Raw genomic sequence first — 22,981 nt, forward strand, 5'->3', positions numbered from 1 at the left:
CTTAGCAAATACCATTATCATTATTATTGTTTACCTCAGCACTTACAACAAAGCTTGACATACAGTCAGCACTTAACAAATACCATTAAAAAAAAAAACAGGCCGTGGGAGTCCGGACTCTGTGCAGAGTGTGTGTGTTTATGTGTGTGCCTGTTGAGACCCAGCTGCAGCATCTCCCTTGTGTTTTCCAGAGTCAGTCAGTCAGTCAGTGAGAACTTATTGTGCGAAGAGCACTGTACTTAGCTTTTGGGAGAGCATAATATAACAATAAACGGATGCATTCCCTGCCTGCAATGAGCTTAGAGTTAAGAGGGAGAGACTGACATTAATATAAATACATTAATTACAGATATGTACATAAGTGCTGTCCCCCTCTCAGGGTTGCACCTGGAGTTTCCAGTACTCTACCAGTCTCGATTACGGGAGGGAGAGTCAAGCAGAGGCATACCCATTCCGTTCCTAGCTTGGCCATTGGCTAGCGAGTGGAAGGCAATCTGCTACAAGTCAAAAGTCAGCTGTGCTGGGCAGCAGCAGCATGGGAGAGAGTCAAGGGTGGAGACTCAAGTTTACTGCGCGGAAGGATGCAATGGTAAACCACTTCTATATTTTTACCAAGAAAACTCTGTGGATGCACTACCAGAATGATTGGAGATGAGGTGGGGCGTTCTGGAAGAGATGTGTCCATGGTGTTGCTCTGGGTCGGAGACGACTCGACAGCATAAGACATGACATGACCTAAGGGCTGTAGGGCTAGGATGGGGGGATGAATAAAGGGAGCAAGTCAGGGCAACGCATAAGGGAATGGGAGGACTTGGGGAAGGCCACTTGAAGATGTGTCCTCGAAAAGCTTTGAAAGCGTGGGGAAGTAATTGTCTGTCAGATCTGAGGAGGGAGGGTGTTCCAGGACAGAGGCAGGACGTAGGCGAGAGGTTGGTGAAAAGATAGTAAAGTTGCAGTTTGGTAACTCAGAATAGCTGGGCTTCTGTTCTGGGATGGAGAACATGAGTTGTCCCATCTCGGGAGTGTCCAAGAGCAGATGCTTATTTATGGATCGGTGGACTACTAGAATGGCAGGGCCATTGAGCAAGAGGAAGGGAGTTGGTCTTTATCCTTGGTACCTTATCCGTTCATACGCTATCGGCTCCTTTCTTGAGAGGCCGCATGGCCTAGTGGAAAGAGTGCAGGCTGTGGAGACAGAGCAACTAGATTTTGATCCTGGATCTGCCAATTACTTATTGTGTGACCTTGGGCAAAACACTTCATTTAGCTGGGCCTCAGTTCCTTCATCTGTAAAAGGGTGGGAGGTTAAATCTTAGTCACTCCTACTTAGACTATGAGCCCCGTTTGTCCAATTTGATAAACTTGTACTGACCCCAGAACTTAAAACAGAGCAAGGCACAGAATAAGTGCTTTAGAAACACTATAAAGAGGTAAATCATTCTTCACCATCCACAAGCTCCAGTAGTGATGGGTCTGGACTTGCTGGAAAGATGAATCGGGCCTCAGCTTACTTCTTTCCACCCATCCCCTGCTGGGGGGCTCCCACAGTGAGGGTCTGAGTCTGGGGAGTGCCCTGCTATCCCACAGGACAGAAGTCACGAACCTGATAAAGTCTCTCTACAGGCCACTTATTTCTGACACCATCTACAGGGCTTCAGCTCAGGAATGAGCGACAGTTGAACCTGGACAGCAATCCAATGCAATTTGAGTGAGCCAGTGACTGGTCCTGGAGCTGGAGCATGCCTGGACTGCTGGGATTAATAATAATAACAGTAATTGTGGTATTTGTTAAGCGTTTACTATGTGTCAGGCACTGTACTAAGTGCTGGGGTGGATATAAGCAATTTGAGTTGGACATCATCCCCGCCCCACATGTTGCTCACAGTCTTACTACTCGTTTTAGAGATGAGGTCACTGAGGCACAGAGAAGTGAAGTGACTTGCTCAAGGTCACACAGCAGACAAGTGGTAGAGTGAGGATTAGAATCCAGGTCTTTCTGACTCCCAAGCCCATGCTCTGTCCACTAGGCCATTGCTGTTTCCCCCGTCACATCAGGATGACGTGCAAAACCCACCTGAGGGCCTGAAGCAGTCCCCTTTCCATGGCTGCTTGTCGGTGAACTTGACCTGGATGAATGACTCCTGTTTGGCAAAGAAAGCAAAAGTATGGAATTTTAAGTCTGGTTTAACAGGGTGGCGTCACAAAAATCCAAACCTGCACCATCTTACTTTCAGAAAAGGGCAACAGGGAAGGTTGAGAGAGAAGGTGACTGGCTGGGAGCTGGAAAAAGGGAAAATTAGAGAATCTAACGGGCAAGGGAGCAAGGCAGGGAGGGTGATGGAGAGAGACAATACAGGGCAAAGGGGAATCTCCTTCCCACCTAATGGAGATTTAATACCTGTGCTCCTTCCTACTTAGAATGTGAGCCCCATGTGGGGCCTGATTATCTTGTTTCTATCCCATTATTTAGTACAGAGCCTTGGCACATAGTAATTGCTTGGCAAATACCGTTATTATTATTATTATTATTATTATTGTTTATCTCAGCACTTAGAACGATGCTTGACATATAGTCAGCACTTAACAAATACCGTTAAAAAAACAGGCTGTGGGAGTCTGGACTCTGTGCAGAGTGTATGTGTTTGTTTGGTATATGTGTGTTTATGTGCGTGTATTATTATTCAATAATTATATTGAATAATTATGGTATTTGTTAAGCCCTTACTATGTGCTTTTACTAGATCTGGGGTGGATACAAGTAAATCAGGTTGGACATTGGTCCCTTTCCCACTTGGGGCTTACAGTCTCAATACTCATTTTAACAGATGAAATAACTGAGGCAACAGAGAAGTAAAGTGATGGCCCAAGGTAATAATAATAATAATGTTGGTATTTGTTAAGCACTTACTATGTGCCGAGCACTGTTCTAAAGCGCTGGGTAGACATAGGGGAATCCAGGTTGTCCCACGTGGGGCTCACAGTCTTATCCCCATTTTACAGATGAGGGAACTGAGGCACAAGAGAAGTTAAGTGACTTGCCCACAAGTCACACAGCCGACAAGTGGCAGAGATGGGATTCGAATCATGAGCCCTGACTCCAAAGCCCGTGCTTTCCACTGAGCCACGCTGCTTCTCGTAAGGTCACGCAGCAAGACAAGTGGAGGGGCTGGGATTAGAACCCATGACCTTCTGACTCCCTAATCTTGTTAGAATCACTTCTGCAGGGCAGCAGAGCAGCATGTCCTAAGTGGAAGGAGCATGGGCGGAGTCGGAGGATTTGAGTTCTAATCCCGGCTCTACCACTTATCTGCTGTGTTTTTAAAACGTATTTGCTAAAGTGCTTACTATGTGCTAATGCTGTTCTTACTGTTCTAAATGCTGGGGTAGATACAAGCTAATCAGTTGGGCACAGTCCCCTGCCCCATATGGGGCTCACAGTCTTATTCCCATTTACACATGAGGAAACTGAGGCCACAAAGTGAAGCGACTTCCCCAAGGTCACACAGCAGACAGGTGGTGAATCTGGGATTCACCCAGGTCTCTCTAGCTCCCAGGCTCATGCTCTATCTAGTAGATCATGCTCCTTCCCACGCTGTGTGGCCTTGAACCAGTTACTTGACTGCCCTGTATCCGTTTCCGCCTCTGCAAACCGGGGAATCAATACCTTTTCTCCCTCCCACTTATACTGTGAACCTCACGTGGGAGAAGTACTCTGTCTGAACCGATCATCTTGCATGTATCCCAGCACTCGGCACATGGTAAGCACTTAAAAAATACCATCATTATTAATAACAATGTATCCAGTTCCCTTTGCCGGAGATATCCGTGTCCACTTTTTGTCGACAGCCAAGTGCCTCTAAATTTAGCCCAGGGCCTAGCTCCTGGCATCTTTTTACTATAAGAGATCAGTTCATTATAAAAGATTCTGGCACCTGGAGAGCCTGTGACCCTAGAGATAAGAAAAATGCATAGAATCCCAACCCTCCTGCTCTGCCTGCCCCACCAAAGGTCTGTAAGATTGACTTTCCCACCTACCTGCAGGGGATTGAATAAGTGCAGGTAAATCGAGATCTATCCTTGGGTGGACATATGTGTGTTTATACGTGGTGGGTTACCTCTGGGGATCTGTGGGGGTGAACACAAGAATATTTGAGATTCAAGGGCTATAGATCTGTCTGGCTGCAAGATGCAGTGTGGTCTGGTGGAAAGGGCTCGGGCCTGGGAGTCAGAGGACCTGGGTTCTAATTCCAGATCTGCCACTTGTCTGTCGTGTGACCTGGCCAAGTCATTTAAGTTCTCTGTGCCTCAGTTTACCCTCATCTGTAAATGGGGATTAAACCGTGAGCCCCTTGTGGGACAGGGATTGTGGTCCAACCTGCTAAACTGGTGTCTACGTCAGTGCTCAGTATAGTGCCCGGTAATAGTAAGTGCTTAACAAATACCACTGAAAAAAGATGTAAGGCAGCTGTGGGAAGCTGGGGTTGGGGGCGGGGGTGGTCTTTTTTCTGGAGGTCAGGCTGGGTGAGCAGGAGTCCAGAGCCAGAATGGTTCGGTTGTGACCAAGTAGCATTTTCCTTGCTTGACTCTCTGCCCAGCTCCTTCTCTATGCCTTTACCCTATGGCTTTCAAGATGAGGCAGAAAGAATCCTGCCAGAGTCGCCCTCTTTCCCCCAGACACAGGACACCCACAGTGCAGCTGGAGACACCCCCCATGAGTAAACATATAATTATCACCTCTTCACCCCTTAAGCAGAAAAGCACTTTTCCCTTTCTATTCACTCTCAGTTTAATTCTTTTTCCCCAAAAAATAATAATAATATTAATACCGGCTAATTGCTTGCTAGATGTCAATCGCTTTACTCAGCGCTAGGGTAGAAACAAGATAATAAGGACCCCCCATGGAGCTCACAGTCTGAGTAGGAAGGGAACAGGTATTGAATCCCCATTTTGCAGATGAGGGAACTGAGACACAGAGAAGTGAAGTGACTTACCCTAGGTCACACAGCAGGTGAGGCCAAGATTAAAACCCAGATCTTCTGACTCCAGCCCGTGGTCTTTCCAGTAGGCCATGCTGCTTCTAAGAAATCAGTAAGATTCCTTCTGGAGAAGTAGAGCTGGGGGCAGGGTAAAAGCTTTGAGTTGGGACATGATTTTGGAGATCAGCTGAGGTCCCTGTTAAACTAGACACCCTGAACTTCAATCCATCAGGTCCCTGTAAATAGACACCCTGAACTTCAATCCATCAGTCAGTGGTATTTCTTGAGTGCTTAAGATGTGCAGGTCACTGTACTAAGCATTTGGGGAAAGTACAATAAGAGTCCACAAGGAGACCCGGCATTAATCCAGCCATTTTCTGGCTCTCATGTGTCCTTCCTGTTTTCCTAAGGTGGGAGATCTGAGGTATTTGGGAGGAGGAGGAGGAGGAGAAAGAGCAGGAGGAGGATGAGAAAGAAGAGGAGGGAGAGAGAAAGAGAGGGAGGAGGAAAAGGAGGAGGAGGAGGAGGATGACCGGGAAGAGGAGGCTGGGTTAGCCGGAAGGACTCTGTCAATGAGTGGAGAGCTGTCAGAGAATGGGGCAGGTGGTGAAGCAAAAGTACAGTAGAAGAAATCTTGACGACCAGGGGAACAGTTTCTTCAAAGAGGCTGAAAACTCCTATGTAGAAAAAAACACACGGACACAGGTGATGTGAGCCAGAGTTTGTTTTCCAAATGAAACTTTTCCCACCCTCCGTTTATTGGGTAGAGTTAACTGACCTCCAAACACAGTGACAGACGAAGAGTACCCTGATTACGGTTTTTCAATATGGCTTTACAACAAAAGGCTCCATAATCACAAGTCGAATACAGGTACAGACCGACAAGCTAGAGTTACACGGTGGAAGATTTCGGCCGAACCGTTGCTCAGGGAGCACAGGGATGCCATGAGCACGGTTTGCCGAAGGTAAGATGAATACCTTTCCCCTTACATCAGAGAAGGAGAGAGAGACAGGGAGAGAAACTCACAACCCAACCTCAATAACATAAAGGGCCCGTTTCCTCCACTTCAGAAGAATCTTTTTTCCATCCGACAAAATGGCTCAAGTTTAAGCAGCTCCCCTCGTTTCTCCTCCTCAGTGAAGGCCTCTGTTGTTGGTGGTGCATTTTGGCGTTGCTGAAGGGGGTCTCTGAGGGGTAACATGAGGATGAAGAGAAGTAGGAACGATTGAAGGGGTCAGTCGGCCTGCACTCTCTTTGCAAGCTGGGGTTCACTTTTCTCCTGTGGCTTGGAAGGAGATGAACTTGGACGCCAAGTTCCCCTCTGGGTCAGACCAAGAGAACTTGATCTGTTCCCCTCCCAACTGACCTCCTGGAGGGGTGGGGTATCTAAAGCCCCGAGGGGAGGGTGGAGATCAGACAAGCTTGACACCAGTACTCCCCCAGTCCACCTACACAATCCCTGGATCCAGTACAGCGATTAGTTTCACAAGCAATTAGACAAACTAGAAATCTAACATGACGGCTACACAAATGCAAGAATATTATGGCTTTCTAAAGAGATATTCAGACGGGACAGAGTTTGACAGGCTTGTCCTCTTACCCCACCTATGACAGTCCTGATTGTTCTTCAAATCCCTCCTCTTTCTCTCAGTAAGAGAGAAGATGGTGGTCCCTTTCTCCAAACAGGGGAGCCTCGGGTGGGAAGAAACAATACCTCAGCCCTCTACCTCTGGACACAAGTTCTGTTCAGGGACCACTGGAGCCATGGCCCATGACCCTGGAGCTAGGGTAAGACCCAGGACCTAACCAGGCCTTCTCCAGCCCAGCCTCCTCATCCCGTCCTGGGGTTCTGCCCCCAGGACTCAGTCCAAATCTGACCCCCATCTCCACGGAGGGTCAACGGACAACCGGCCACGTGTGTAAATCTTCCACGCCGCCTCGGCCTCGAGCAAAGATCCCTCCTCTCTGTGGGCTCTCATTTCTCAACTCCAGCGGGTTTGGCATTTTCACAGTTGTCTCTCAGTTGCCACACACATTCTCGATGGAACAGGAAATTGAGCTGCTTCTGACTCCCTCTGAGACTAAGGGTGACAGTTACTGATGGTCCTCAGTTCTCCCTGTCACTCACAGCTTCCTCTGTGGAATCAGTGGAAGGGTGATCTGAGGGGGCAGGGTTGCATAGCATCTTAAATTTCCTGAACTCAACTCTGCCACCCAATAGCTGGCCTTCTCCCCGCCCCCCTCAAGGGTGATGGGGCAGCCTGGTCTTGGGGCAAATACGGAGGGGAAGCAAAAATGTCTAAGATGGGCAGTTTAGCCAGTTGCTCGAAGATGGGGCAAAGAGGGAGCAACATTTTCCTCCTCGTGCCAGAAACTTTACTCTTTTCATCTCAGAGGCTGTAGGACTCTCTGAGGAACAAGCACAAGCACAACTCCTAGCCTTGTGCTAGGAAATCCTTTATTAGGGGCACCTTTAAAGGTAATCTGACCATAGATTGTCCAGGTCAGACCAGACCATTCCCCAAGGATGGAGTTTAAACCAAGATTTTCCCAGCTTGGTTCCTGGGGACTCCCAGCAGGTGTGAAAGTCCTAGGCAACGGGAGACACCACTGGGAAGAAAGAGAAAGGGAAGGCAGTAAAACCAAGAAGAAGAGGATGGGTGAGAACTGGAAGGAATTGTGCCAGAAGGAAGTACCAGACACTGAGTGTGGAGGTGCTGGAGGGAAGAGAAGAACAATAACAATAATAAGGAACTGTGGTATTCGTTACGTTTTGTTATGTCAAGCACAGTACTATGAGCCGGGTTAGATTCATGATAATGAAGTCAGACATAGTCCCTTCCCATTAGGATTCACAGTTCAAGTAGGAGGGAGAAGAGATTATTAAATCACATTTTACAGGTGAGAAAATGGAGGCACAGAGCAGTTCAGTGACTAGCTCAAGGTCACACTACAGGCAAGTGATGGAACGAGAATTAGAACACAGTGCTTTGACTTCCATTCCTATGCTCTTTCTGCTAGGCCATGCTACTTCAAAGTATAAACTGAAATGGGGGCCTGAAATGTCCTCAGAAGCCGAGAGGCGGGGCAAAACAGGAATCACAATAAGCACCCATCAGTCGCCACCTCAGCCAGCTCTTGGTTCTTCCACTGGATTGTCACGGATTACCCCGATCCTTTGCTCCTCCTTCTCCTCCTCCTCTTCCTCTTCTTTTTCTTCTAGCTACCTTATGGCTCCTTAACACCTGTGCCTACAGGGTAGGCAGAGCAAGAAGCCAAAATGTGAAGTATTACAGCCTAGTGGAAAGAGCATGGGCCTGGGAGTCAGAAAACCTGGGTTCTAATCCCAGCCTCAGCACTAGTCTGCTGTGTGACCTTGAGCAAGTCACTTAACTTCCCTGCCCCTCAGTTACCTTAGCTGTAAAATGGAAATTAAGACTGTGAGCCCCACATGGGACATGGGCTGTATTTAACCTGATTAGCTTGTACCTATCCCAGTGTTTAGGGCAGTGCCTGGCACGCAGTAAGCAATTAACAAATACCATAAAACCCCCCAAATCTTTGGACCCCTTCATGATGCTGGCATGTGGATGCTGATCTTGAAAGGTTAAATCATCAACTAGAACCCAGGTGATTTAAAACAGTTTCCAAATTATGAGAAGCTCTGATACAGGGTCAGAAGCCGTTTATGAACAGAGGCCATTAAACATTTTTATAATCCCCCATTTAGACCTGTGTCTGAGTTCAGAATAACTGGAATTTCAGCTTTCCTTACAATCTAAGCCAGTTTTCTTAAAGCAGAGTAATAACTATTTTTGTAAAGAATATATTCCCAGAAATGCTCAAAATACTAAAATAAAGCCTCAGGGAAACCTCTCCTAACCCCTCTCCTATTCTACCTGCTAAATTCACTCCAACATGTTTTTGATGGCATAGCATTTCATTTATTTGTAGTACTAACCTCCATATTAATGCCCAAGTCAATTTTTTCCAAGTGTATATTGTCTATTGCCTATGTACTTATTGGAGAGAGCGAGAAATGCTATTCCACAGCTGAGAGAAATCAGGCCTGGGGCGCTTTGCAAAGCTCCCGCTCCCAGGTTGCTTTCTAGAAATTCTGCAGATGAACCAGGTAGACAGCTGCACTTTCCAAAATGCCATTCATCCTGCAGTGGCTCCTGATGGATACCCGTGGGCTATCCCAGCTCCATGTATCCCTCTTACCTCTGACAGGAGATAAGATGTGAAAAGCAAAGTTTTGTGCATGGGGAGTGTTTCTGGAAAGGTGCCTGGGCTTCGGAGTTTTGCAAAGTGCCAAAGACCTGTCTCCCTCTCTCTCCCGCTCCCCGCAAAACGTGTCTGGGATGGGGACCCAGTCTTTCTACAACAGTTTCTCTCCAGGAGCAGGAACAAGGCCTTTCTCTAAGGTCAGTAAGAACGGAATGAAAGCTGATTAGAACCTGTGCTTTAAACCTTGGTTGTGACAATCTTTTATGCACCGTGTAAATTATTGCTTGGTAGGGGCCCTTTAGGAGGGCCTTCAGGGCTCGGGAGACTCATGGGGCTCTATAGCTAAGCTGCTTTGGACCCCATATAACTTTGTCAGCCGGACCTCGCCTGAGGTGGGACCACCTAACTGCCAGGGGTAACTGAGGGAGGTCACTGCTGCTGGGGGGTTGCCCCTTAGTCCTTCCACTGGTAAGAACAGTGCCTGGGTCCTCAGAAGAAAGCAGAGAGCGTGTAGCCTAGACCTCTGACACCAACTGGCAAAGTATATTCTGGATAAACCCCCTCTTATACAGAGCAGGGTGAGTGAGCCACCAAAGGACAGCCCCAAGTACCAGGAGCTGGGCTGGCCCTCTGTCTTCCTTCTCCCTCAAGCTTGGAAATGATGATCCGATGCTGTCACTGATGCTCTCTGAGGTAGGAGTGTCTGCCCTTGGCCCTGACCCCGGACAAAAGCCGGGGTGGAAGGGGGCAGAGAAAAGAGATTCATGGAAGGCATAGGCAGGAGACCAGCTACCTGCCAAAAACACCTTTATTGCCAACACTCAAGCTGGTATGGGTGGCAAAGGAAGACAAGGGGGAGGCAGGTGGAGTGTGAGAAGACTCTGTAGATGGTTCCAGGGAGAAAAGAGGGGCATTTTGAGTGTGGGGAATGAATACTTCTAGAGAAATCATTCTGTCTGGTCACCCACTAACGTTCCTAGAGGCAAGAGATTAGACCTCTTGAATTCCCTTCAAGCCCAATCAATCAATCAAGCAACAGGATTTACTGAGCACACACTGTGCTCAGAGAGCTGCAATAAGCACTTGGGAAAGTACAATCCAATGTTCCAGAAAGCACTTGGGAAAGTACAATCCAATGCTCCAGAAAGCAGAGCTTTCATCCCCTGTGAGGAAAGGGCATGTCCAGGCACTAAGAGACATGGGAGCCTGAGCCAGAAAAGAGTCTATGAACCTGGCCCAACCAACTCGGTTCCATATTGCAGGAATTTCCTTGGTTCTCGACTGTTTCACTGGCTCTGTGGTCAAGAGGAAAATCACTAGTAACAGGTGAAATGGAAAGGGGTTTAGGAAAGGCCACATTAACCCCAGGGATATACAGTGCTTAAGCAAAAGATGTCCATTTGGGGGACCCTACTAACTCCCTTCCTCTTCATATCCGACAGATAACTACTCTCCCCACCTTCAAAACTTTATTGAAGGTACATCTCCACCGAGAGGCCTTCCCTGACTAAGCCCTCATTTCTTCTCCCACTCCCTTTTCCGTCGCCCTGATTCGCTCCCTTCATTCACCCCTCCCTCAGTCCCACGGCACTTAAGTACATACCCATAATTTATTTATTTTAATGTCTTTCCCCCCTAGATCATAAACTCATTGTGAGCCCATGGTAACCATGTCCACCAACTCTATTATATTGTAATAGTGTACTCTCCCAAGCGCTTAGTGTTCTGCACACAGTAAGCGCTGAATAAATTTGATTGATTGGTACTAAATCTTTGGAGGTTCTGATGAGTTACAGCCAGGCCAACAGGGGAAGGTGCTGAAATATTTTCTTCCCTTGATAATTCCCCTGGAGACTCATTTGGCAGTAAAAATCAGTCCATTCCGGGACTGAGGCCCAGAGCTGCAGTTAAACAAAAGGGCTGAAGTCCAGCGGGGTTTTGACAGCCTGGGGAATGGATGCAGGTGGTGGAGGGGAAAGACAAAGAAGAGAAGTTGGGGGCCTGGCAATTCTAAAAATAGACTCCCAAAGTGAGCTGCAGGGAATGTATAATATATGAATTGACATCACCCCAGGTCAGAGATATGGCACCTGTAAACCTGAAGCTTCCATTTAACCTTTATATCTGTAACATTTGATTCATAATTTATTTATTATATCTGTAATTTGTTTATTTATATTAATGTCTGCCTCCCCATCTAGACTGTAAGCTCGCTGTAGGCAGGAAATGTGTCTGCTTACTGCTATATTGTACTCTCCCAAGCGGTCAGTACAGTGCTCTGCACATAACAAGCACTCAATAAATGCGATGGATTGATCTACCAACCCAGTAGCTCTGGGACCTCCACATTGCACAGTGCCTGGCACTTAGTAAGTGCTTAACAAATACCATTGTTATTATCATTATTATTATTAATAACTGCTAAAACTGGGGTAGGGGAACAAGGGACTTCTCCATCCTTAGATAAGGCAGTCAAGAGAGCATCTGTTTTCAGAATCTTGGGGATTCACCACCCAAATTTCTGGGAAGGTTAAGGAGGATCCGTGGGGAAAATGAGAGCAGTCTCAGAGTAGCCTGGAAATATAGACCCAACATGAAGAAATTCACTCCTTGGAAGTGCCTGGATTGTAGAGCTTAATCCTGGGTCGCTCTGCCCAAGAAAGCACAAGCATGGCACCATCTAAGACTACGGCAGGAGCCCAAATCCTGCACAGAGCTGAGAAGCACTGGTGGCCTAATGCAGAGAGCCCAGACTGGGGAGACAGAAGGCTCTGGGTTCTAAAACTGGCTCTGCCACTTGTCTGCTGTGCGATCTTAGGCAAATTACTTCACTTCTCCATGTCTCAGTTACCTCATCTGTATAAGGGGATTATGACTATGACCCCCATGTGGGAGATGAACTATGTCCAACCTGATTATCTTGTATCCATCCCACCACTTAGTACAGTCCCTGGCATACAGTAAGCGCTTAACAAATACCATAAAAAATAGTCTCACACCAGGCTTAGTGGTTGGTGCCCAGTCTACTGCACACGGTTTATATTCCCAGATTAGACACTCTGAGGGGGCCGCTAGCATTCCCTTCCCATAATGAACCTAAACGAATGCAAAATACCAAAAATATGTGTTAAACACTTGGCGGTGTGTCCTACCCAGCGACCGTGGTTGGGGTTTTCAGAAAGATGACAGCAAAACCCACTTGAAGAGTACGCATGGAAAATGGCAAAAAAATGCCAAAGTAGTTTATGGGGGCATGAGGCATAGGTGGGAATTTACACTGCGTACCACAAACACAACTTCCCTCAGACCCAGACGTTCAGCTCCAGCCAGTTGGTTTCTTGGAGGGCAGCTTAACAGATGTTGTGTCAGTCCTTTCGGGTACAATACTTCTCCTTAGCGACATTCAGGCTCTGAACACAAAGGACCCAGTAGCAGGAAGGTTTGGTAATGTGGAGGTCAGTGCTGTTTCACCCATGAGCACTGCACTAAGGCTTCTATGTTAGGGTCTGGAAAGGGTAGGCATAAGCAACTGACCCAAGGTCATTAACCTTTAGACTGTAAGCTCACTGTGGGCAGAGTTTGTGTTTACCAACTCTGTTAGATTGTTAGATTGTACTCTCCTAAGCAGCTCTGCAGACAGTAAGCGCTCAATAAATATGACTGATTATTTAACCCCCAACCAATGCTATCAGTTACTTGATTATGGAAATGACACAAATGACCTCCCACTCCCACAATCACATCTGGCCCTAGAAATACAGAAAATACCTAGACTGCCCTTGTGGGACAGAGGGTGTGTCTGACATGACTCACTCATCTGTATCTTTTTTCCCCTTCCCTGCAGGACTTAGCTGAGTCCTTGGCCCAGAGGAAACGCTTAATCGGCATTGTCACGCATAAAGAAAAGAAGATGTGCAGGGAAGACACGAAGAGGCTGTGATCAACTCTGAGCAATTACGGATCAGAAAGCAGGGAGGCAGAGGAGAAAATAAGGGCCGAAATACTTAACCCCGGTTCCATCACTTGCCTATTGAGTGACCTTGGGTAAGTCACTTCAATTCTCAGTGCTTCAGTTACCACATCTGTAAAAAGGGGATTAAGACTGTAAGCACAGTGTGGGAAAAGGACTGTGTCCAAACTAATTAGCTTGTAGCTATCCCAGAGTTTAGAACAGTCCCTGGCATATTGTAAGCGCTTAACAAATACCAGAAAAAAAAGAAACACTGGCCATTGACCATCCTTGGGGCAATATGAGTTTAACTGTCCAGCCCCAGATCTCACAAAATCCCTTTTAATGCATGGGGGAAAAGAAAATCATTTGTTTTTATCCAATACCGTAGGAACTCAGATCCAACACATTTCTCCTGGCTAGGTTCTGACCCAACTAAAGGGATTAAATCAAACTCTCTCAAACTCTCCATCCCGGGGTAGGTGCCTGGGTGCAGTTGTTTAAATAAACCTGGAGAGACCAATGATAACTCAGGACACCTAACTCCCGACCTGCAATCCAGATAGCGTTCCAGTTCCTCCTCTTCCTCAGGGGAAGTTTTCCGTTAGTGCTTCTCCTGGCTGGGAAAAAAAAAGAAGCCCACAACCTCTTGTGCTCTCTCAGTGGCTAAGCCTAGTGGAAATGTGCTTGGTGATTCGCTTGAATGCTTCCAGAAATCCTGCCTGCAGCTCCGGTCTTGGGGCAAGCTGCAGTCAGCCTATCCAGTCACCCCCTGGGCCCTTGGTGGGAAAGGGAAGGTTGAGCCCCACCAGCGAACCCCTACGGATGGGGACGGGGCAAGCTCCAGAGAGATGACCGCCAGCCGACTGCAGCGTAACCCTCCCCTCCCCAACTGAGCTCATTGAGATGTTCCCACCCCCTATGCGGCGGAAAGGAGAAAGGCGAGGGAAGAGGCAGAAAGGGCATCGACATCAGCAGCTGCAGGTGCCCGTGTGCACGCGGACGATGCCCCGGCTGTGCAGGTGAGGAAGTTGAAGATCTCCGAGGGCATGGCGTGGAAGCCGGGGCGGGGCTTCACGTTGTCATAGTAATGGTGGGTGATAAACAGCCCGACGGGTCCATGGGGAAAGCCCAGAAGCCGAGAGATGCCACCTCCTCGCAGAGCTCAAGGCCGCGGTCACCAGGATGAGGCCGGTGCTGACCCTCCTGGCCCGCACCCCCTGGCTGAGCCAATAACGCGACACGTTGATCAGGTACTGGGGGTGGAAGTAGTAGACGGGCTGCTGGGACTCGAAGTCGTCCAGCACATACTTGACGCGGATGGAGACGTCGGTGTTGCGGGTGTTGTAGAAGGCGGGCAGCAGCACCGACGCATTCTCGTAGAGCTGCAGCACTTGAAGAATGGCTTCCGCCACTTCCCAGCCTGTGGAACCTGCAGAGGGTGAAAGAGAGGAGAGAGAACTGTGGGGTTTGTTGGGGCGGAGCGGGGGGCAACTGGAGGATCTGGCCCGGCTTCTCCTAGCAGGCTGAGCAAATTCCACAGGTTTCCAGGCCATCGAATGGAGTTTCCAGGAAGGGATGACGTCACTGAAGTTCAAGATGGGGCCAATAGTCACCATTCCTTTCCATCCCCCCCCAACTCCCACTGAAAAACTCAAGCCGACCTACGGCCCAGAATTTTCCACCTGAGATGATCTTTTTTCACATTTTATTTGTTAAACACTTACTGCGTACCAGGCAGTGTACTAACCTTTGGGGTAGGTACAAACTACTCGGGTTGAACACAATCCATGTCCCACGTAGAGCTCACATTTTACAGGTGAAGGAATTGAGGCAAAGAGAAGTGAAGTGACTTGCCCAAGGTCTTGAAGGTCTTTCTGACTCCCAGACCCATTGCCTAGTGACAAGAGCACGGGCTTGGGAGCCAGAGGTTGTGGGTTGTAATCCCAGATCTGCCACTTGTCTGCTGTGACCTGGGGCAAGTCACTTAACTTCTCTGCGCCTCAGTTCCCTCACTTGTAAAATGGGGATTAAGACCGTGAGCCCCATGTGGGACAACCTGATTACCTTTATGACAACCTTTATCTACCGGTGCTTAGAACAGTGCTTGACACATAGTAAGCACGTAGCAAATACCATAATTATTATTATTATCCACTAGGCCACACTGCTTCTCTGGGAACTCACTGGGAAGCCAGCAACATACCAGGATCCAGGAGCAAAACTACCCTTCTTCTTCCTTGACTCCTTCCTTCAGTTTTATTTCGTGTTCACAAAAGTGAAATTCCATTTAGTAAGAGAAATGGGTCATCCCCATCTACGTCCCAAAGCGCCTTGGAATTTCATTCCCAAAGATGAACTTGGGAACAGTTTTTTTCAACCTGTTTCACTGAATCGCTGCCTAAGGATAGATAGACATTGTCAAATTGCAATAAGGACCTGTCAGTGACGGAAATTCAGGAGGTCTCATTTCAGAAACAGCTGCTCAGTCTGTAGATTTGCTCTCTTTCTTTCTCTCTCCCTCACCTTCCTCCCTATTGTTCTCCCTCGCCCTCTTTTTCTTGAAAAACAGCGTAGCTCAGTGGAAAGAGCCCGGGCTTAGGAGTCAGAGGTCATGGGTTCTAATCCCGCTCTGCCACCTGTCAACTGTGTGACTCTGGGCAAGTCACTTCACTTCTAGGTGCCTCAGTTACCTCATCTGGAAAATGGAGATGAAGACTGTGAACCTCTCGTGGGACAACCTGATTATCCTATATCTACCCCAGTGCTTAGAACAGTGCTCGGCACATAGTAAGTGTTTAACAAGTTCCCACATTATTATTATTATTATCATTCTCCTTCCATAAAGTAAGCCCTACACCTCCTGCACCTCCCCACCTATTCAATCCAGCCCTGTTGGGTCCCCCTACTGAAATCCTGCCTCTACCTATTGCTATTCTTTTAACAGATTTGTGTTTTAACAGCTCCAAAGGTCCCAGAGCCCATCAAGGATCTTGCATCTGCTTCTACCACCACCACTGCCCTAGTTCTGTCTGCACCTACGGCCCCCACCCTTCTAGAGTTCAAAGTCAGGGGGCGGGTGAGTCCTGGGGGGGTTGCGAGGAAGGTAGGCACGGTAGGCATGGCACCCCACCGCGGAAGGGGTGGGGAGGGCAGAGAAGGTCCCCGTTTGGGGGAAAAGAGGAGGAGGAGCAGGAGGAGGGGGCATTCATTCATTCAATCATATATATTGAGCACTTACTGTGTGCAAAGCACTGTAGAAGGAGGACGAAGAAGAGCAGGAGGAGAGGGGTGGGGCAGGAGGAAGAGGAGGGGCAGGAGAAAGAAGCTCACTGTGGACAGGGAATGCGTCATTTATTGTTATATGATACTCGCCCAAGGGCTTAGTTCAGCGTTTTGCACACAGTAAGTGCTCAGTAAATACGATTGAACTGAATTGAATTGAGGGACAGAAGGAAGAGCAGGAGGAAGGGCAGAAGGAGGAGGAGGAGGCTGCTGGATGGCAAGATGACAACTCATGGCAGCCATAAGGACAGAGGCATCAGCAGCAGCACCAAGGTACCCGACAGAACTCAGCAACATTAAAAAATAAACCCTCTAAGAGAAGAGAAATAGAATATCGGGGGGGACCAGGGGAACAGGGGATGAGTTTGGACGGTACGGAGGGAAGGCAGAACAACCAAAGGCCAGGCACTAGAGCAGGCTGGGAGGAGTAGCTTACGAGGAGTCAGGCTTTCTTCTCTGGATAAGGAGTACAAGCAGACCCCAGAGCCACGGTCACCTTGAGAAGATGGGATTTCCACTCAGCGGGGCTGACATGAAAGCCATTCCCCCACCCACTTCCTTGCCACCTGCTTTTTGTCCATTTTACAGCCGCTAAGCATCTCCGCAAGACAGGAGGCAGGAGCAAATGAGAACTGGCTGAGAATTTCGTTGATCTGATGGTTGGTGGAGGGCAGTGGAAGGTCAGGGGGAGGGAGTGTGGTTTCGTGGGCCCGGGACACGGAAGACCTGGGCTCTAATCCTGGCTTGCTGTGTGACCTTAAGCTAGTCACTTCACTTTTCTGTGCCTCAGTATCCTCAACTGTAAAATGGGATTCAATACCTGTTCTCGCTCTGCTTAGACTGTGAGCTCCATATAGGATAGGGACTGTGTCCAACCTGATTAACTTGTGTCTATCCCACTGCTTAGTTCAGTGCATGACACATAGTGTTTAATGAATACCATGATGATGATAACGATAATAATAACAATAATAATAATGCTAATTATTGCACTGGTTATCACCTCTCTCCCTTCCAGGCTTCTGGACAGTCAAAAGTTGAATGGAATTCTGCTAGCGGGCACTGGGTCTGTTGGATTGGCTCTAACACCAAGGAAGGCAGAAAGACGGCCACTGGTCCAATACCCCCGGAACTCCTTCATCCAATGCAAGCTTTGAAGCAGCAAGGCCTAGTGGATAGAGCACAGGCCTGGGAGACAGAAGGACTTGTCTGCTGGGTGACCTTGGCAAGTCACTTAACTTCTCTGTGCCTCAGTTACCTCATCTGTAAAATGGGATTAAGAATGTTACCTCCATGTGGGACAAGGACTGTGTCCAACGAATTAGCTACCTCTACCCCAGCACTTAGAACAGTTCCTGGCACATAGCAAGTGCTGAACAATACCACTATTATTATTATTATTGTTGTTATTGATGGGACCCAGGAAGGAACAGCCAGACCTCTCAGTGATGATGCTGGGATTGACGGTCACGACATCTGTCTTCACCCCACGTCCATGATGTATTTCTTCGAGATAGGCGGCAAGTTGCAACTACGAAAAGAACACACAAATGATGCCCAAGATAAGTGATCTCCTCTGTCCATTCTGGAAAGGGAGCACTGCCTTAGTTTTGGTTTGGAGTAGGCTTTGCATTTTGCTTTCTCATTTCTGGGACTCCATTGTGGAGTGGCTAAAGCTGAATCTCTCAATCAGTCAATGGTATTTATTGAGGGAATTAGAGAGACCTAGTGGAAAGAACACAGGACCGGGAATCAGAGGTTTGGGTTCTAATCCTGGCCCACCACTTGTCAGCTGTGTGACCTTGGGCAATTCAATTAATTTCCCTGTGCCTCAATTTCCTCATTTGAAATATGGAGATTCAATACCTCTCCCACCTATTTAGACTGTGAGACCCATGTAGGAAAGGGACTGTGTCCAATCTGAATATCTTGTACCTACCCCAGCGCTTAGTACAGGGCTTGGCACATTGTAAGTGCATAAAAAATATAATCATAATAATAATTGATAGTATTAATATTATTATCAAACCCATATTCTCTGCAGAGCACTGTACTAACTGCTTGGGAGAATATAAACAGCGTTGGTAGACGTGTTCCTTGCCCACAAGGAGCTTACAGTCTAGAGAAGGGGCTTTACAATCCAGAGAAAGTAAATTCCCAACTGAGATTATTCATTTAATCAGTCAGTCGTATTCATTAAGTGCTTCCTGTGTGCAGAGCACTGTACTAAGTGCTTGGGAAAGAAAGAACAATACAACAACAAACAGTGACATTCCTGCCCACAATGAGTTCACAGTCTAGAAGAGGGGAGACAGACATCAATACAAATAAATAAAATTACAGATATGTACATAAGTGCCGTGGGGCTGGGGCTGGTGGGGAGGGCAGAGGGAGCAAGTCAGGGTGATGCAGAAGGGCTTGGGAGATGAGAAAAAGTGGGGCATAGTCGGGGAAGGCCTCTTGGAAGCCTCGTAATAGTCGGATTTGAGGAGGGAGGGCGTTTCAGCCCAGAGGCAGGACGTGGGTCGGGGTCGGTAGCGAGACAGGCTAGATGGAGGCACAGTAAGAAGATTAGCCCTAGAGGAGCTTGGGTAGCATCTGTCTCTTTGCTTAGGCACCCCATCAACAGCCCCACAACGCTTATGCCAATATCCTTATTCTCTTCCGCTCCCTCTATCTGCAATGTATTTTAATTGAGTTATGTCTGTCTCCCCCACTAGACGGCAAGCTCTTAGTGGTGAGGGATCATGTCTACCAACTCTGTTGTTTCTCCCGAGGACTCTGCACCCAATAAGCACTCAGCGAATGTCACTGATTTAATAATCGATCGATTTGTGTAGAATCTTGGCATAATGAGAGATCACCCAGGCCGGTCAGGTCACCCACAGCCCCAGGGGAGGCACGGTAGCAGAAAGGGTACAAGTTAAAGGACAGCCCGGGGTCTGAGCCGAGCAGAGGGTACCGTTGATAGCACATTAGACTTTTCAGCCTCGCCCTCTAACGTGGGAAGTGTTTCACCCTGCATTTCAAATGCTGAAGACAAACCCTTCTTTCTCTCGCTCTCCCTTCAGACGTTCACTGACACAGGCAGGAAGACACGGTTTGCAAGGTTTGGAGAGAAGTAAAGGTCGTACAAAATTTTAAAGGGGGAGACAAGGAGAGGTCAACCTCAGGCAGACAGAAGGCGGCAGAAGCATCTCCCCATGTCTCCTCATTCACAGACTGTCACGCATATGCCAAAACCCACATCCTTGGCACTTGACTGAGCCTCAGCAGTAGGAGAAGGGAAGTGAAGTGACAGCGTAGGAGCCTCTGACACAGTCTGCTCACATTTCCACTGACTGATTGATTGATTTCCCTCCTGTGGAGTCTACACTGGCGATTCTGGGTTATCTACGGGGATGCCCATCAATTGAGATACCAGCCTCTAGACTGGAATTTCATTTAGGACAGGGAATGTGTCTACCAATTCTGTAACATTGCAGTCTCCCAACCACTTCGTACAGTCCTCTGCACACAGTAAGTGCTTAAAAATACAATTAATTGATTGACTGACTGACTGACTGAAAGTGTCAGTTCATCTATGTCAGTAAGTGAATCTTGGAGAGTGAGTATGTATCTGTGACTTGGATAAGCCTTTGTTGGTTGGGCATGAGAGAGAAACTAGTTACTGTCTTTTTTCTAATCACCCTTATCATTTCTACTATAGTTTTTATGAAGCATTTACTAGGTCCTGAGAGTTGATTATTTGATCACAAGTCCTACATCTATCCTAGGGCAAGTGTTTAACAAATACCATTATCATTATTATTATTATTATCATCATTTTACCTAGTCCTTGCCCCATATGGAGCTCACAGTCTAAAAGGAAGTAAGCAGGTATCATATCTCTATTTGATAGGTAAAGAAACTATGGCACAAAGATTTTGAGTGACTTGTCTAAAGTCACCTAGTAGGTATAAACCTACTGACGCACGTGGAATTTTGCCATGAGAGTTTTCCTGATTCTGGATGGCTGAGGTAAATCCTCAACCAACTGCATATCTTCCCATGACTTTCCAACACATCGGACGATTTGCCCAGCCACCTCTTGCAGAGAAGCAGAGTCCAGGAGAGACTCTACTGATCGTAACTACAGAGGAGAAGTGGAGAAGCAGCATGGCCTAAAGGATAGAACACAGGCCTGGGAGTCAGAAGGACTTGGGTTGTAATACCCACACGGCTACTTGTCTGCTGTGTGATCTTGGCAAGTCTGCCAGTCAAGGGTTCTTGTCTGCCTGTCTCCCCCGATTAGACTGTAAGCCCGTCAAAGGGCAGGGACTGTCTATCTGTTACTGATTTGTACATTCGAAGCGCTTAGTACAGTGCTCTGCACATAGTAAGCGCTCAATAAATACTATTGAATGAATGAATGAATGAATGACTGCCCACCACCCAGGAGGGCTTTAGACCAAATGGCACCAAGACAAGGAGAATCCCAATGGAGCTGTGGAAATATCAGACATAAGTGAGGTCGACAAAGCTACACAGGACACAGTGCAAAACGTAACTACGTCAAACGCCGTATTTTGTAGTTAAATGCATTTCTTTGAAAGGGGAGAATACCCTGACTTTTCTACTTGCCCCAGAGCTTTGGCAATCCTCTTCCGGGTTCTTGCAAACGTGAGCGCTGCTTCCAAGCCACAGAGCTCAGTAGCAGGAGTCGAGGCAGGGGGAAGCAGGGGGCTCAAAATAAATGCCAGGCATTGGCTGTTTCTATACAGGACAGGGCAGACCAACTGGAAAACTGATCGTCCAGTAATAAACCAAACGAAACCGGTCACACTAGTTCACAGATCGAAGGGCTATCCAGATCTAGTTCCTCGGACAGGATCCTAATTTTGGATTTCAAACACAATTTGTGCTTTAGCGTCAGTCACACTCTATCTTCCTTGGGCAGGGAACGTGCTCTACCAATTCTGTTGGATTGTATTCTCCCGAGTGCTTAGTACAGAACTCAGCACACAGAAAGTGCTCAGTAATACCCCGATTGACTGATTGATCGATTCCTCTTTCTGACACAGATTGAGCTATTTGGAAACATGCTGCCTGACCCGTGACCTCGCCCATGACCTTGGCTCCGGCCTTTCTCCTGCCAGAAGCACTTCCTGCCACGGGAGCTCTGCCTCCAGTAGAACATTAGAGCCTTTAGAGTTTATGGACTTGGGGTGGGAGAGAGAAGAGCAAAGGATTGTTTCTCTGGGCCCGTCGTCTCCGCTAGCTTGCAAGCGTCTTGAGGTAAGGGGACTGGCTTTCAATTCACTTGGGGGGTTTGTGTGTGTATTCACAAATGGCCTAGTACAAAAACTGTGTACTAAGTAGGCCACTAAACAAATAATAATGATAATAATAACTGTTGTATTTCTTAAGGGCTTACAGGGCCAGGCACTGTATTAAGTGCGTGAGGTGGCTAAAAAACAAATCAGGTTGGACACAGTCCCTATTCCATGTGGGGCTCCCAGTCTCAATCATCATTTTGCAGATGAGGTAACTGAGGTCCAGAGAAGTGACTTGGCCAAGGTCACACACACAGCAGACAAGCAGCAGAGCTGGGATTAGAACCTACTGAATTTCTGACTCCCAGGCCCGTGCTCTTTCCACTATACCATGCTGCTAGTAATACTAACAATGATATACTTTTCCTTCATGCTGTAAGATCCTTGATGGTGAAATTAGCTTTTGAGTGAATGTGTGGCTGAAAAGGCCAACTGGAGACCTGCAGTCATTATCACACTGTGGACAACCAGTCAGTGGTATTTATTGAGTGGTTATTGTACGTAGAGCACTGTACTAAACACTCAGAGCACCATACGGGGCACACGTGGGCTGTTCTCTGGTGTCTGTAGTAGTGGGTGTTGGCAGGGCCTGGTATGGTTTTCACCTTTACCCCTTATGCCGGTCCTTTATAGCTTCTGTTTGAGAAGAGACACTCTTTTTCTTGAGAACAAGCACTGTGCTTGGTCAGCCTGCCACTGTTGTCTAGCAGCTCCCAGTCACAGTTGCAACATTGACGGAAAATCCAGGTGCCGGTGCAATAATTCCAGGGAAAGAAGACTAATCGGAAGGCACCTAAGGGAGTTTCTGGACTCCACTCCAGTCCCTGTTCCCCTAATAATAATAAAATAATAATGATGTTGGTATTTGTTAAGTGCTTACTATGTGCAGAGCACTGTTCTAAGCCCTGGGGTAGATACAGGGAATCAGATTGTCCCGCTTGAGGCTTTTCAGTTAATCCCCCATTTTACAGATGTGGTAACTGAGGCACAAGAAGTGAATGACTTGCCCACAGTGGTCACACAGCTGACAAGTGGAAGATTCTGGGATTCGAACCCATGACCTCTGACTCCCAAGCCCGGGCTCTTTCCAGTGAGCTACGTTGCTTCCCTATGACTAAGTGCACTAAACTCATTTATTTCCCTAGGCAAGAGACAGGTCGGTCACCTCTCTGGGTCTTCCGACGTAAAAGTGGAGACAACATCGGCTGTCCCCTCAACTCCTGAG

General features: G+C 47.6%; 1 protein-coding gene and 1 non-coding gene across 2 annotated transcripts in view; one reads left to right on the forward strand and one right to left on the reverse strand.

Moving 5' to 3' along the window:
- Window positions 1-369: 369 nt before the first annotated feature.
- LOC114810858 lies at window positions 370-505 on the forward strand. The gene has a single exon (XR_003758548.1). It is a non-coding gene; the product is annotated as a small nucleolar RNA SNORA7 (small nucleolar RNA).
- Window positions 506-13,870: 13,365 nt separating this feature from the next.
- Window positions 13,871-22,981, reverse strand: part of ST8SIA5 (ST8 alpha-N-acetyl-neuraminide alpha-2,8-sialyltransferase 5) — an 84,588-nt gene continuing 75,477 nt past the window's right edge. The window contains 8 exon segments of the mRNA XM_003428322.3: window positions 13,871-14,183; window positions 14,186-14,269; window positions 14,272-14,328; window positions 14,331-14,552; window positions 14,555-14,575; window positions 14,578-14,588; window positions 17,881-17,932; window positions 17,935-17,972. Of these exon segments, the coding sequence (XP_003428370.2) occupies window positions 14,128-14,183; window positions 14,186-14,269; window positions 14,272-14,328; window positions 14,331-14,552; window positions 14,555-14,575; window positions 14,578-14,588; window positions 17,881-17,932; window positions 17,935-17,972 (541 nt within the window). The 3' untranslated portion in view covers window positions 13,871-14,127.

This window comes from Ornithorhynchus anatinus, chromosome 3, assembly GCF_004115215.2.
Source record: "Ornithorhynchus anatinus isolate Pmale09 chromosome 3, mOrnAna1.pri.v4, whole genome shotgun sequence".
In the NCBI taxonomy this organism is placed as follows: Eukaryota; Metazoa; Chordata; class Mammalia; order Monotremata; family Ornithorhynchidae; genus Ornithorhynchus; species Ornithorhynchus anatinus.